The sequence below is a fragment of the Xyrauchen texanus genome, chromosome 40, assembly GCF_025860055.1.
Source record: "Xyrauchen texanus isolate HMW12.3.18 chromosome 40, RBS_HiC_50CHRs, whole genome shotgun sequence".
NCBI lineage: Eukaryota > Metazoa > Chordata > Actinopteri > Cypriniformes > Catostomidae > Xyrauchen > Xyrauchen texanus.
Window position 1 is genome coordinate 9,342,089 of NC_068315.1, and position 16,684 is coordinate 9,358,772.

Consider the following 16,684-nt stretch of genomic DNA (forward strand, 5'->3'; position numbering starts at 1 on the left):
TCACAAGAACACAGCCCCATCACCATCAATGGAGCACCGGTGGAGAGAGTCAGCAGCTTCAAGTTCCTTGGTGTCCATATCACTGAGGAACTCACATGGTCCGTCCACACTGAGGCCATTGTGAAGTAGGCTCACCAGCTCCTTTTCTTCCTGAGATGGCTGAGGAAGTTTGGAATGAACCACCACATCCTCGCATGGTCCTACACCAGCACTGTAGAGAGCATCCTCACTGGCTGCATCACTGCCTGGTACGGCAACAGCACCACCATCAACCGCAAAGCCCTGCAAAGGGTGGTGCGAACTGCCAAACATATCATTGCAGGTGAGCTTCCCTGCCTCCAGGACAGCTATACCAGGTGGTGTGTGAAAAAAGCTTGAAGGATCATCAGAGACTCCAGCCACCCAGTGTATTTTTATTGTATACAGTCTTCTTATTTTGAGTATACTGTATATTGTATATTATTTGGTGTGTATTGTGTTGTGTGACAGATGTGTAAACTGTGTTATGTGTAAATCAGTAATTGTAATTGTCATACTGCTATGTTGCTTGGAAACGCACTCAAGACTTTCACCCACTGTTGTACTTTTGTATATATGGTTGAGTGACAATAAAGGGATTGGATTTGATTTGATTAATACCCCCGGTAATGTCCAACCAGGAGTTAGCCTCTGTTCTCCGTTCATATCTGGGGCGAAAAAAGTTTGGCTACACCCATTCCAGCAAAAGATGACTAACTTAGATGAACTACGTTACTTTTACTTGAAGCTCATGTCTCGCATACACAAATATATTCATACACACATACAAGCACACTAGTACTTCTACAGTAAAAAGCTTTAGTCACACAGTAATTGGGTCTCTCAATGTAGACTCTCTAGGTTGTGTTTCAGTTCCTGTCCAGTTCCTGTCTGCATATTGCGGCACCATTTCGTGGCCCCCTTCATTATATCACAGCCCACTTTGGCATATTGTGGCCCTGTTTCGCAGCCAGCCCATCAGGAAAAGTTCTGGTTCTCCCGGTGACCAGTCCGCCTCTGCTTTCGGGACTCCATCTCTCCTGGGCCCAAGTGCGACTGCACACCCTGCACTACCGTAGTTACGCAACTGTCCAGGGATATTGTAAGAAGTTCATGCTGCCATTCTAAGGTGACTGCATGAAAGTTGTGGAAACAAATTCTTCTTAAAACATCCAAAGTCAATGACCTCCCACTTTACTGGATTGAAAAAAGCTGTCCTTTGCCAAACTCTGGAGAAATGAAAGAGGGTGCACTAAACCATTTTCTGTCAACGTTTCTGAACAAAAGTGGCCTGGTAATGATGCATAACAAGTTACTTCCTAAAATAGAATCATAACATGCTTATACAGTATCTTACTGAGAAAGAAGCCACAATTTCTGTATGAACACCCTGATAAACTGTGTTTAGCAGAAAGCTCCCTATCTAATGCAAATTTTAGTTCATTACTAGGGAGTATCTTGTTCAATAGAAACCCAAGTAACCCCAAATTTCTTGAATCACCTATAAAGGGCTTTGAACTTACAACCTTGAACCTAATAAAAGCAGTCAGGTGATATTCTTCTGATGAATGTGGCATAAAGCAGGGTAAAGTGTTTATGGTGTGTGTGTGTGTGTGTGTGTGTGTGTGTGTATGTGTGTGTGTGTGTGAGCGTGTATTTATCACTTTGTGGGGACCAAATGTCCCCATAAGGATAGTAAAACCCGAAATTTTTGACCTTGTGGGGACATTTTGTCGGTCCCCATGAGGAAAACAGCTTATAAATCATACTAAATTATGTTTTTTGAAAATGTAAAAATGCGGAAAGTTTTCTGTGAGGGTTAGGTTTAGGGGTAGGGTTAGGTTTAGGGGATAGAATATAAAGTTTGTACAGTATAAAAACCATTATGTCTATGGAAAGTCCCCATAAAACATGGAAACACAACATATGTGTGTGTGTGTGTGTGTGTGTGTGTGTGTGTGTGTGTGTGTGTGTGTGTGTGTGTGTGTGTGTGTGTGTGTGTGTGTGTGAGAGAGAGAGAGAGAGAGAGAGAGAGAGAGAGAGAGAGAGAGAATGGGTGGGATGCTAACACTTGCCAGATAGTGTGGGGTAAACTCCCCCAGGGGTGAAGTATGTCCGGGTCAGATATTGCATTTCACAAGTTAGGAAAATGTTCTTTAATCCACATATTGATTATATAGTATGTCATACTATGGATGATATATTAACTCACACATTCCATTACAAAAGTGTGTTCATTATTCCATTTCACCGCATAGAGCCACATACTGTAACAACAATGAGAAAATCATATGATTGGCATTGGAATAAACTTAGAAATACAAAGAATACATAAGAAGTCCTTTAGAGGAGCTTGACCTTTTAAAATCAAATACTAATGGGCTTTTCACTACTTTAGTACAAGCAGCTGCCACAAGCACGTGCACCAACCACTGTGTCATTGCTTTTGCCCATAGGAAAGAAATGTTAGCGAGATCTCAATGATTGGATGCTACACAGCAATAAGATCAAACTGGGAGCAAATGAAGACTCGCTTATGTGTCCTGCTCTCTGATTTTTTTCATGAGCAAAAACAAAAACAAAACAAAAACAATTCAGTAATCTAACATGTTTCCTAAAAAAATCTCAAACTGTGCTCAGATTTTGCCCAGTCACAGAAATCTGTAATCAAAAAACATATTCTTCAATTTGAACTCAAACATTCCTTATTGAATACTTTCAAGAACAACTTATCTAGCTATGCTATTCAAATTAATTGAATAGTCTCATTTTCGTCAATTTTTATTTCTCCTATGTAATTTTAAAAGAAATATCGGAGATATCGCAGGCCACTCCTCGAAAATGTAATGTACAGAATTATCCCACCACGCACGGGTGCGTCCAGGTCTCACCCAAAATCTCCGCTCTGAAACACAACTGTCCTCACGTTCCGCCGCAGAACATAAAGTAAATGCAAGTAAACATCCCGTCTCCTTTGAAGAAATGTAAGCTGAAGTATGTACAAATTGACATTAATCTTTTACAAAGCAATCAAACTGGATTGTAACCAAAACAACTGCGATACAACGTTGTCCACCATCTTGTTTTGGACTGAATGGGTCACATGACTAAAAATGCATCATCATTTTTGAATGCCTCTGTTTTCACAGTCCACACTACAATGTGAAAATGGCATTTTCAAATGTATCCACTTTGGAGTGCATTTTCAAAAAGCTAAATGTTCGCGGACAAAAATGGCATCTCAGTGTGGAAGGAAGGCCAAAATGGAGAGAAAAAGATGCGTTTTCCAACGAAAACGTATTAGTGTGGACAAGGCATTAGTTTCCCCTGGAGGACTCCCACCCAGGTACTAGCCAGGCTCAGCCCTGCTTAACATCAGTGGGTAACCAGTCTGAAGCCACAGAGTGATATGGCAGCTGGGTGATTTGACTGCATGGATTTTGTCACAAATGGGATGAAAATACTGTTTATGGCATAACATTTTCATAAGTTCCATTATTAATTGCATTTGTGTTTTGATGTCAAGAGCAAAATAAACCAATAAAGTTTCAATCAGATCTAAATCTACCCCTCTGTCTTTCTCTAAAACTCTTTCAGAGACTTTCAGATATTCTCCCCCTCATTCCCTCATCTAGTAATTGTCTCATCAGCTCGATCACTTAATTCACACTAAGCACTGATGAGCAACAAACATGCATAAACACATTAAGAGAGGTGTTAAAATAAACAAATAGTCAAACACACACACAAACAGAGGAATGCAGGACTAAAAACATTAAGAAACAGCGCAGGTGGACTACAAATTGCAGGTGGCCCATTCCAGCTTATCGCGGCCGGACCTTCGTGAAAAGTCCCGGTTCTCCCGATGGCCAGTCCGCCCCTGCTACTGATGATAATTATGAAGATGACAAGCTCAGTGGGTAAGAGGTAGATTTTTCAGAATTGGGTCTGACCTAAATGATACTTGTGTCTGACTTTGTAGTGTTGCAGCTGTAATTGTGTCTACAAAAAAATATATTTCTAACAGCTCAGCATCCACCAACAACTTTCCATCAAGAAAACAAATTATTTTTTTCACATACCACATTGCATGAGCACTGACGGCAGTTTCTCTCACTCAAACACTTCCACAATCCAGGGACACTACTTATCACCACAGCAAAAATGATAGGCAGATAAAACATTCAGTAACAGAATAATTTTACTGTAGATCTACCACCAAGTCAGAAAGACCTCAGATGATTCATTATGAAACCATGACCTAGCAATATGAGCACATCTAATAAAAAAAACTATAAACAGAGGATTTGACATTTAAAAATGGACATACTCTAATTCACAAACACATGCACACATAAAGTCAGACCCACCTGCTGGAGTGGGCGGGCAAACCGTGGGACACAGGAATGCCTGAAAGCTGGAGGCACAGAGTTCACTCACCGTCCCCATAGCTCACCGGTAAAACTGTGCACAAAACCTAGCCCTCTTCCACTTTGAGTGATAGTGAGCAAATATCAGAAGTCTGTTAGCAAATGCAGAGAAAACAAAAAGCTGCTTCCCTTTTTGTCGAAAGAAGAATTTGAGTAGAAACTTGAGTAAATACTTATGTAATGATAGTCTTTATCATTAATTTACTTTCGTTTTTTCTTTGTGTTGAACTCTCCAACAAGAAGGCACAGATTTCAAAGCAAAAACCTAAAACGGCAACAGAAATCCACCAGCACTGCTCTCTCTTCCTACTGATCTCTTCACTCCGATGTTCGCTGGTCTCGCAAGCTCTCTTACTCACTCTCTCATCTGAACCCTGTCTCTCCTCCCTCTCTTTCAAACCTCTCCCAGTGTTTCACCTTCACTCACCATAAGTATCTCTGATTTCTATTCTAAGTCTGTGGAACTGAAATAGCCTGGTAGAGAATGATTTCCATAGACATAAGCACAAGCTCATTAACACCTCCCAAAACACCTCCCCACTTACTCCCACAAACAGAACAGAGGGCAGTTTAGTCAAAGCTCAACAATCTTGTGCTTCTAAGCCATGCGTGGATTTCAAGGGCATGTATATGTTTACTCATGGAGAATCATGAGATCGCCCACCCCCAAACTATAAATGTATGCCTGCAGAAATGTTAGGCTGTGTTCATTTTGAACTCTCTGAAATACATCATCAGTCTGCATTCAATATCTCCAAATCTGTGTTGTATAGGTGTTTGTTAGTGTGATTGTGCATGTGGCCATCTCTACAGTAATTGCTTGTTTCTTGAAGTAAAAGTAATCATGGAATGCTTTTGTAGACATTTGATGCAACAATTTTATATGATGAGAAAAGTCTTTCAATATGAAAATAACTAGGTAGGTAACGCAAACACAGTATACAACAAGCAGAACTTTGCAAGCTAGAGAACATGTCTTTAATAAGAATGTGAACTGCAACTACAATGTTTCTTGAAGGCATGCATGACTTTATCCTTAAAATAAGCACTTTTTGTGAGATAAGGCTGCTGAATCCTAAGACCGGTGAAAATTGCTGGTTTGTTGCCAGTCACGTGTCAAGTTATGAAACAGGAACAGAACATTACCCTAAAATAAAAGGGTAGACTGTCAAAAAGTACCGGTAAGCCTTTTCTAGATTGTAGGCTATTCTGATCCTTTGTTGCATGTCTCTTACTCCCTCTAAGCAACGCCACACTAGCCGAACATTATAGTGATTTTCAGGTGTGAGCTTTATTAACATAATCACCAGCTAGGCAGAGGGTGACGAAGCACGCATTAGCATCTGCCAGCGGGAGGTCATAAGTCACTTGACCGTCGGGAGGACTCCCTGTTGAGTTAATGGTTACAGCAACTCAAAAAAAGGATCCAACATGACAGAAAAAAATCTTTCTGCTGCTGGGGCGGGTTCTTGTGTTTTCTTCAAGTGAACAATGAGCTTCTTCATTTACTGATGAACTGACAAGACGTCAAGCTGAGCTGAAAGTTTTCATTGCACTTAGTTGCAAATCATCACAGCATTTTTCTCATAGGTAATATTACTCTACTAATCACATCCTCAATCACTCTTTTACAACTGTTTATACTCACGCAGTACACGTGTTGTTATTTCAGCAAGCTCCACATGGCAGGGAATCAGAGAGAGAGAGAGCTACGGTGAGTTATGTCTGTCACCCCTCCACCATTCTTAATCACAAGTGTGTCATACATCCAACTGAAGAGAACGAGATCTCAGCAAAACAATCTGCATGTGAGACACCCTCAGCCAAAATCAAGTTGTTTTGAGTCTGCTAGTGTGACGCTGGCAAAGGTTCTTTTTTAGTAATCCCTCTTTCAGTGCAAATTGCTACTTTCTGTTCTTCAAACTGTAAGTATTAAACCATTACATTTGACAATGTTTTGTAACATCAAAACATTTGGGAACTTCCCTAAACAGAGGGGAGACTTTCGGGAGTTCCTGTTGGAAAGTATAAACCAAAAACTTTCCAGATCCCACATAAAGTTTCTGTTTTTTATCTTCTATGACTCTTATGCTGATTCACACCCTTCCTCGGCTTCCTTTCCACCCATTTATTTATCACACCATCCCTTTAAATTAGACCTTTAAATTACAAAAGGATAATTAACTAAATGTATAAAGTCTTTCACTATAATTTAAAACTCTTTTACAATCTGTTTATCTCCCTGGTTAAGTGCTTTTCCTTTAAAGTACAATGTAAAAAGAGAGAGAGACCAAAAAAATAGCAGACTGTTACTTTGATTTGGGTACAATTTCTACCAGTCCTGACACTTAAAATGACTTCTGGTTTTAACTAATGAAGTGTGATTGATTTAGCAATAATAAACAATTTTTTGTACTCGAGTAAAACTAGTTACGGTTCATTTCTGAAATAAAACTAGACTACCACTTGAAGCACATTTTATTTATGATGAAATATTGTAACATTTACTAGCAAGTATTGTTACTAAATCAGATCTCAACTGATCTCTTTGGCTGTTCCAGCTGCTTACACATCCTGAGAGAAATATAAAACTGCAATTTGTTAATGGACAATATACAATTAACAAATTAAATTTAAATGTTTAATATGACATTAAGCTAAAGCTTTTATCCAAAGTGATTTACCATCTACCAAGACAAGTCTGCAGAAGTCTGCAGACATGCTAATATAGAATAACAAGATCAAACAATGAAAAATCCACAAAACTGACCCTGAAGAAACCAAAGGCGGTTACAGAGCAAACCAACATCATTATTAGACACTAATGAAATCAATCAATATACAGAATGAGTCTAGTTTATATGCATCAGAAAAATCAGACCAAAACATTGTCAATTGTCAACTATATTGTTTACCTTTTCTCACATGTAGTTCTGAAAATGCCTTGAAAGAAGAGGAACAGTAGAAGAGAGGTGCAAAGTCAGGATTTTGGCAAGAATCTATTTGTCTACACAATGGAAGAGCTATAGCGGCCAGATGCCTTTCCCAGCATCAGCACAGTCGTGTAAGCATTGATGTCTTTCATTCTCTTATTACATTCGGCACAAAGAACTGTGAAACTGAAAGGCTGGATTCTGTTGAAAAACCATAATGGTCAGATGCTTGTGTTTACAGTCAAAAAATATTCCAAGAACATTTTCTGCTTCGTAATTCTGCAACAAACACTTTCTTTCAAATCATATTTTCCAGCATTATGTGCCCCAGATAAGTCTGGTTGTTCTGTTAATTAACTAAGACTACACAAGCTTTGAAAACAAATATACTAGGACTGAGCTATATAGCTATACAAAATAGAAAAAGCAATAAATCTCAATATTTGTATTTAAAAATAGCAATGCCGTATTTCCACACTGTTTCTCACTAAATTAACTGTAAGGAAGAATTAAATAAATATCTAATACAGTTTATTTATATACACAAATATTTAGCTGTACAGTACAGTAAGAAGTAGCAATATTTATGTACTTTTTGTGCCAGAACATTTAAAAAACATTTTTGAGTGATGACACGAATTCATCAAATGAATTAATAATGAATCAATTCATTGAATTAGACACTTTAAAATGATTAATGGAACTGCATCAAACTTACCAATGAACACTGATTTTGATATTGATATTTAAATGAGAAAAGCTATTAAAATGTCGCTCTCATACTCGTGAGTCACGAGACAAGGAAGGCAATGACTCAGTCTTTAGGAAACAGTCTTAGATGGTGAAATTGTAAAAAATGGTATGAGTTACTAGACTTTAACTCCCATAGAGAAAAAACAAACAAATCACTGAACAATGTTATTATGATTTTTTCCCAAGTTTAACCCCTAATCCAAACATTACACTAAAGTGTAAATCCTTACCCAAATCCTAAACATAAGCATGATTATAATAGGACATTGACTTTTGTGTACCATAGAAGAAAGAAAAACATCAAAGTTTGGAACGAGACGAGGGAAGCGTATTACTGGTTATGAACATACAGTCATTTGTATTAATAATTACTGAATGCGTAATAAAATTTGTTCATTAAGTAATCAGTTATTTGTTGAGTTGTCATGAGACTATCTTGAAATTTGTTTGAAACTTAATGTCCAAAGAACAAGACAATTAAAATCATTGCAATATTTACAAAGTTGCTGAATTTTAGCGGCATTAAAAAAACAAATCACAAATTTATTTTAAAATGTTCAATACAAATCGCCAAGCCTTATACCAGCATATACAAATTCAAGAAGAACTTTGAGTTGTCAGTGATCACCTATATGATCAATGTATGCACTCAGGGTATGAACATTGAGTCACTTAACACTTTAGTCATAGATTTGTTCCCTACAGCCTCTGGGAACATTTTACATTAGGGGACAGGTTACATTAGTGATAACATTTATAAGTTTTGGATGACAGACAACAGAAATACATTTTAAAGGAAGATAAGTACAGTAGAGGAGCTCCATAAGTCAGCAATAAAAGGTTGATAATCAGCCAACCAGCATTAGTGCTCACATGGCAGCAATAAAAGTTATCGTTTAGCATCTGTCATTTAACAAGTCATCCGAAGTACTTTTATGTTGCCCTTATGTGGATTTTGGAGCTTCAAAATGGTGGCACCCATTCACTTGCATTGTATGGACCTACAGCGCTGAGATATTCTTCTACAAATCTTTGTTAGTGTTCAGCAGATAAAAGAAATGCATTCACATCTGGTATGGCATGAGGGTGTGTAAATTATGTTTTTTGGGTGAACTAACCCTTTAATGTGCAAATGATCAAGAGAGTGTTCACTTCCCTTCTGGGGATGTGGACTTTTATGTGCAACATCAACAATGCTTTTTCTCGCTGCAAATGTTTCTGTTACTGGATTTTAAAGTAACTGTCAGGATCCTGTCACCTTGGTCAGTCATGTTTATTGGTTGGAGACGGGATCCTGACATCCATGTTCTGTTTGTGTTGAGCACATGGCTCAGTGTCATTTCCTGGCCATGTGCTCTGTCTGTCTTTGTTTGTGTCAAGATCCTATCACTTCAGTCAGTCATGTTTATTGGTTGGTGGCAGGATCCTGACATCCATGTTCTGTGTTTGTGTTGAGAACATGGCATATGATTGTGTTAATTTGCCATGTGCTCTTCTGTTTTGTCATTTGTGTTTAGTGTGAGCACATGGCTTCCATCAGGATTGTGTGCCATGTGGACATGTGCTCTCCTGTCTCACGTCTTAGCCCCGCCTCCTTGTTACCTCGTTATTAGTTTATTTGCCTCAACAACCTTCCCTTGTTACCCTCCTGATTTCCTTCCCTATTTAATCTCCATGTGTTTTCTATTCTGTATAATTTTGTTTTTTTTTTTGCAGATTGTAGTAGGTATGTGTTATGTTCCGGTCGGTCGGTTGGTCGGCCGGCCAGCCAGCCAGCCAGCCAGCCAGCCAGCCAGTCTTTTTGTGTTCCTGGAGATTCCTGTTTGAAGCCTGGACCTCAAGGCTTCACTTCTCCAGCAGCCCTGCCACCGAATTCCTGCTGGCTGTGGAATGGTGTTTTTCCCCTACGGGGTAGTCTCTCTATGTTTTGTTTATTTTGTGATATTATAGCCAATTCTGTGAATGTAACGGTTTCTGGGAAATATTTCTAGTCAAGATTTTTGGTGGGATTTTTTTTTTTCTCTTTCTGTGGCTGAAATTTCAGTGCATCCCTGCTATATTGAAACGTATGCAGCGGGGTGCACAAATCTGAGACTATATTGAAAATCAAAAGTTTATTTTAAACATTTAAAATGGGGGTGGGTAAAAATATAGATTTTTAGATGTATTGCAATCTTAATTTGAACGATCTCAACATTGATTTTTAAATCCCATGATCAATCTATTACTCTAAATCACTTGCATTTGCAACCACATTTTGCACTATGTGCCAAAATTGTAGGCCTGTGTATTTGTCAACTGGATGGTAAATGTTTCGATTTCACACACCAGTGATTGTGTGGTGGAGTATTCAGCAGATACATCCTTTCACTGTGTGTTGAGAGTAAAAGTTGTTCCACGTAAAGCGTCTAAAGACAAAATCTACGTGACCCATTTGTCATTGAAAACTGTCTCTTAGCCTTTCTGTTCTTTACAGTCAGTTATTGATCAAAAACAACTAAACAAACATTTCATTCTAATTATGCACTGCTCAGGTGTGATGATGCCGTTTGAGTCTCTTTAGTTAACATGCATTCATTTGCAGATGCTCTTTACAGAAATGCCGGCATTGTTGAAGAGACAATACGGTTTTAGCATGTGTTGAACAAATCAATGTGAATACTAGTAAACAGTACAAATTGTACAATTAAACCCCATATGAGACTACCCTCCCTAGCAACTGTTCAGTTTGGTTGCTTTGGCTGAAGTCACTCAGCACGCCCTGGATTCAAACTCATGACTCCAGGGGTGGTAGTCAGCATCTTGAATGTCTTTTATATGAAAGCAAAAGGGACATTGTAATCGAATTGAGAGCTTGTGAATCGGAATCAAATTGGGAAATCTGTATCAATACCCAGCCCTAATGAAAATTAGGACAAGTTGTCCTGGAAATGTTCAGGATTTTGATCAATTACAAAAAGTTATTATATTAAAATGAATAGGTCACTAGGTCACTAATCAAAAGTCAAATCACACACAAGTATGTTGGAGTACATTTGCAATAATGTTGTTTGCGAGAGATTGAGTGAGAATGTGAAAGTTAAAGCCAAGGAAAGCATGTCATTTCGGGACACACCGTAAAACATCTGTTTACTCCACAGTGAAACAGTAACCTCACCAATTCTCTTTGCAGGAAATGATAACAAACACAGAATATACAAAAAGGGCTAATGAAAATGACCTTCCTAGGCCTATTTTGTAAAATTTGCACTCAATAATTGCACTCAGAATGCATGCAGATTGTCTGTTTGACGTGGCACTAAAGGCATGCATGATATTTTTGGAAGATCCGATCTCAAACCTACGGAATGAGAGGTGGGTAACAAGACTATAAGCCAGCAAGCCTTTACTTCAATGGATAGAATGGCAGATGATACTCAAAGACCAGCCTACGTACCATAAGCCCAAGCTAGCCTCCATTGGAGAGCTGTGTGCACTCAGTGCTGTGAGTGACATGGTCTGCACTTTAGCATGAGAGGTCCTTAGCACTTAAAAGCACACTTACTGGCCAACAAACCCCAAGCATCATGCCACAGAATGGTCACTATGCCAACTAGGAACAAATTCAGCATACACTGGTATAATTATATCCGTTTGACTCTCAGTTTCCTCTCTTTTTTATTCCTGTCATGCATCCTCCAATCCATCCATTCATCAAATAGTGTTTTGGGCTAAAAACTGTGCCAATTGTGTGCTATGTCTGTCCCTGTGACTTCTGACATAATTAACAGGATTCTTAACAGTCCCACAATTTGATCAACTCTAATAATCTCCCCATTCATCATTGTTACATTTTTAAATCAGTCAAAATTTGAAGTCTACATAGATTTAGCTTTTATTGAAATTAAAATATTGTGTTTTCACTGTTTGTGTAGGTTTTTCTATGTGTTATGCGTTTGTCCCTGCACTTTCTGTTTCAACACTGTGATATTTTCCCCCTTTACCACACACTGTATTTTGGAGTAATGTTTAATGATTTAGCTATTCAAAAACCTGTAATTTTTTTTTACCACAAATCTGACATTGCACATCTGAATTTCTATTGAACAAGAGTTACTGGATATTTCTTGGAGTTAGATGCCACCTAATGGACATTTTGTGTTAGTGCATAATATGTTTTTAAAAGGATAGTTCACCCAAAATGGAAATGTTGTCATAATTTACTCCCCTTCATGGGAGTAATAGAGGTTTCATACCTGCATGGCAAACATTCTGCCTAAAATCTCCATTTGTGCTACAAAGAAGAAATAAATCATACTGGTTTGGAACAACATGAGAGTGAGTAAAGGATGACATAATTGTGGCAGGAACTATACCTTAAAAATGGCAAACCAAAACATCAACCTTGCTGTAATTTCTTTCTTTTGTAATCTGGATTACTAAATCTGACAGAGTATGTTTTGTTTTCTGTCCATCATTTTAAATGATTCAACATATAATTATGCCAACATAAAACAAATTTAATCTGTCTATTAATGCAAGCCTGCAAGTGGTTGCAGAAATCACATAAAAGTAGCACTTTCGAGTACTATCCTTACAGTAACTCAGGTCGGCCTTAAATGTATTTTAAAATAAGCAGTTGCTATTGTAAACTAGTAAACCTAAAAATGCATAGACGGCAAAAACTCTTGCAGGAAGAACTACAAGAAAAACAAACCTCCCTTAAGACTCTTGCTATCTCTAACTGGAGCAACAGACTGACGGGGAGGAGTAAACTGCATTGAGAGGTAAAATGAGGACAAACTCCGAGGTTTCCTGTGCAGCTTTGCTCCTTCCTGGATGTGACACTTTGCCACGTCTGCAGCAGTAACTGTGGCAATGACAGACATATCCCATTCCCACATACCTCTCCATATACAAAGGTTTGTTTCGGCAGAGAATAAAGGATTGTTTTAGAAGCTGACCATGGCAGTGAGATGTGACAAGAGAAGTACATTTTACATTTAATGAACTAAGTGTACATCACTGAAAAGCCAACTGTTATAAATAGGTTCATGTTGCCACCTCTTCTGATGTTAGGATAACTCTGCCTCAACATGCTGTCTGAATCATGCTTCACACAATGATTTGCATTTAAGACTAATATTATACAATGCTTTTTTTAGTAATCAGACACCAAGGTTGCTAAATTGTAGAAAAGGAGAGAGTATTTATTAAAACAAAAGTTGCTGTTGCAGTGTGAAGTAAACGATTGCAGTGTAAACTATGCTAGCAGTGAATGTGAGTGAATAGGATATCACGGCAAATATAATTTTTGCCAACCCATTTGCTCCAACATCAAAAGAAAACCCCACTATAACATTTCTACAACTTTCCAAATGAAAAATCTTTTGTCCTGTTCCATGTGACATCACTGTATGACCGTGCCGCCATGTTTGTGACCAATATTCCATACCTTCATTGTGCTGCGCTGAGATGTGACAAATGCCTTCTTCAGGAGTTTAAAGAAGCCCTTACATTCATACAGACAGGATCATCACAGAAATTTGTTTTATATTGTGACTAAATCAGACCAGAAGACAACACAAACACATTTGTAACTTCTGAATGACAGATGTTTACGGTGATGTGCCGACGAACATTTGTACTCACTGGTCGCACATCAGACTCACCTGCAACCGTGGATGAATCATGGATAAAATATCTTTATATAGTACTGTGCAAAGGTTTTAGGCACTTATAAAAACAATTTGCATAGTGAGGATGTCTTCAAAAATAATGACATAAATAGTTTTCATTTATCACTAAATGTCATATAAAGTCCAGTAAACATAAAGCTAAATCTGGTGTGGCCACCTTTGTCTTTAAAACAGCCCCAATACTCCAAGGTACACCTGGACACCGTTTTTTTGGCAGATAGGATGTCCCAAGCATCTTGGAGAATTCATCACAGTTCTTCTATCTATTTAGGCTGTCTCAATTGCTTCGGTCTCTTTATGTAATCTCAGACTGACATGATGTTCAGTGGGGGGCTTTGTGGGGGCCATGACATCTGTTGCAGGGCTCCCTGTTCTTCTGTTCTAATCTTTTCTATTTGCAAAAGTAATGCTTGGGAGTCTAACATTTATATTTCCTATTTACACACTAAAGCTATAAATAAATAACCATCTTAAGATAAATGCTTTTGTGAAACGTATGTGCCTATGACTTTGCACAGTACTGTATATCCGTGAAAGTTCAATTAGCTAATATTTGTGTTGTCTTCAGACCTGTATGAATGCTTCCTGAGACTTAGCTTGAATCAAAAGCAATTTTTAATGTTTTTCTTGATATCATTTTCGGGTGTTTTTCCATTCACAGCCATTGTTTACTCCCACTCATGGTCACAAATATGGCGGCTGCGGGGAAAAGTGACATCACTGAAACAGGTCAATACAGAGCCCCTAACCCTGTTTGGAAGTTTCGCCCTCTTTTGGAGATTCCATTCCCATTTACTACACCTGGCTACTCCTACTTGGGATTTGCGTTAGATGGCGCTATTGACCAATCAGAATCAAGTATACTAGGAACCCGTGTTTTGCTATTGTTCTGGTCAATCGTGGCATTCTGTAGTCAAATATGTTTGTATAATGACCACACAACTGTACATTTGACTGCAGTCCCTGGCAACCAATTTCTTAAACTTTGCTAGTTTCATGACATAACACTCTGTGGACTCTGTTTTTCTTAAATAGTTGAAGTGACTCCCCACTTAAATCTAGGTTTTACATGTTCTCTTATGTAAATGTTAACAGCCTTCCAATAAAGCGAGTATTAAATCAAAGATTAATCTCTCATCTAAACATTCTTTTTATGTTTTGTCATAAACTGACAAAATGAAGTTACAATATTTAACTACAAATGTGAAAAGTCTGGAGTAAGCTCATAAGGAACATGTGTACCATTTAAGCCCACATGTGTTCTTAATAAGCCCACTATGCTTATAAATATGTAATAGCTTCACATATTTACAAAATAAACACCTGTTCACATCCCCTAATTAAATAATATCAACAATAATATTTCAAGTCCATTTATGTACTTATTTGATAACTAGTCGTGTAATAAGCAGGATAATGTACAGTAAGCAGGTCATTATTTGCTGACTGTACACAATCTCAAACATCTAAATCGATTTAAATTGACCGGCACAGTGGATAGTGGGACAAAAGAGGCTCACATTACATTCACTGAAATAAATACCATTGACTGAACTGCAAAGTGAAATCTGATTGATTCTTGTAATTATTCACACAGCGACCACCATCAAGACCACAAAACATGTCAACTTATAGTGGTGATAGTGACTAAATGTAATGAGAAGTCATTTCTGATGTGATACAAGTCGCCTTTGAAAAGACATTGTAGAACTCTGTGAATTTAAAGTGGGTGGGGTGCAGTTCCTGCTGCTCATGAATTTCATTTTCTGGTTACCATGAGTTTAGACAAGAAATCTGTTTGGTATAAACTTCAAGAGCACAGTACATTTCATTGCTTTTATACAGTTGTCACTTTTCCCAGTTTACATTAAGTATTCACCCTTATACAAAAACAGACACCCACATTTAACCGCCCTCTACAAGCTCTATTTGTGGTGTCTGTTGTTTTCACACAGGAAATCCTGTAACATCATTTCTGCTACTCTGACGTTAAACAAAAAAAATTAAAAAGCAAAATATGTCACTATATACCCCACATACTGTAGAAACAAAATCTACATGTATACATGATGATAAATTAACTAAATCTCCTTGACATATCCACATCCCATCACTACAATTAGAAGCTCTCACAAGGAGAGGGCAAATCACACTTTGACACACACAATAACTTTGAAATAATCACATTAACAAAGAAAAACAAGCAAATAGAGACAAACAGGGACCGATATAAATGCCAGTTAAAACGTTTTTAGGAGTCCTAACTTACTGTACACTGTCAGGACATGGTGTTATGTCATATCACTGTCACCATTCACCATGTGTTTACATTAACTTGTAATTTTTTTCACTCGTACTTTCTTTGAAACTCAAATGGCATACCTAGAAAGAAACTGAATCTTACCATAATCGTCCGCCTCCATCCTGCAACACGCTCTTGTCTTTCACTACTACAGTATATCACTCCACATCACTTGCCTCTTGCACCACTGCGCTGTTTATTTACCTCCAGGTAATTTATGTTCCACTCACGATAAATTCTGCACACACATTGGCTGTGTATGAAAACTCAGTGTGCTGCCTAACAAGACAGTATCGTCTCGCGCCGATACTGCCCAGAAATGCTGCGCGCGCCTACGTCTATATAGGAAACTTAGTAGATTTTGAAACACAACCATCGTCTTTAAAGCTGTAAAAGAACATCAAATGGACTCAAACCTGCTGAAGGATTCTATAATGGAACTACATAACTAAAGTGAGACGCTTTTGCAATTATACATATTTTATGTAGCTTATCTATCTCATCGGTCATGTTTCCTTTTCTCAATTTTTCCCTCTTTTTATTTTTTTTTAATGTATTTTTATTTATTTA

At 37.9% G+C, this 16,684-nt stretch overlaps 1 protein-coding gene across 4 annotated transcripts in view; it reads right to left on the reverse strand.

Moving 5' to 3' along the window:
* The window catches only part of LOC127633396 (cytohesin-1-like), an 87,043-nt gene extending 70,565 nt beyond the window's left edge, over positions 1–16,478 (reverse strand). The window contains exons 1-2 of one of the 4 annotated variants that reach the window (XM_052112456.1): positions 4,654–4,853; positions 4,389–4,509 (exon numbers count right to left, since the gene is read on the reverse strand). In XM_052112456.1, coding sequence (XP_051968416.1) covers positions 4,389–4,467 — 79 coding nt within the window. In that variant the 5' untranslated portion in view covers positions 4,468–4,509; positions 4,654–4,853. Of the gene's footprint in view, positions 1–4,388; positions 4,855–7,363; positions 7,491–16,216 lie in introns of those variants that run through there. The other 3 variants (XM_052112459.1, XM_052112462.1, XM_052112457.1) reach the window with 3 other exon arrangements.
* Between the last annotated feature and the right edge of the window lie 206 nt (positions 16,479–16,684).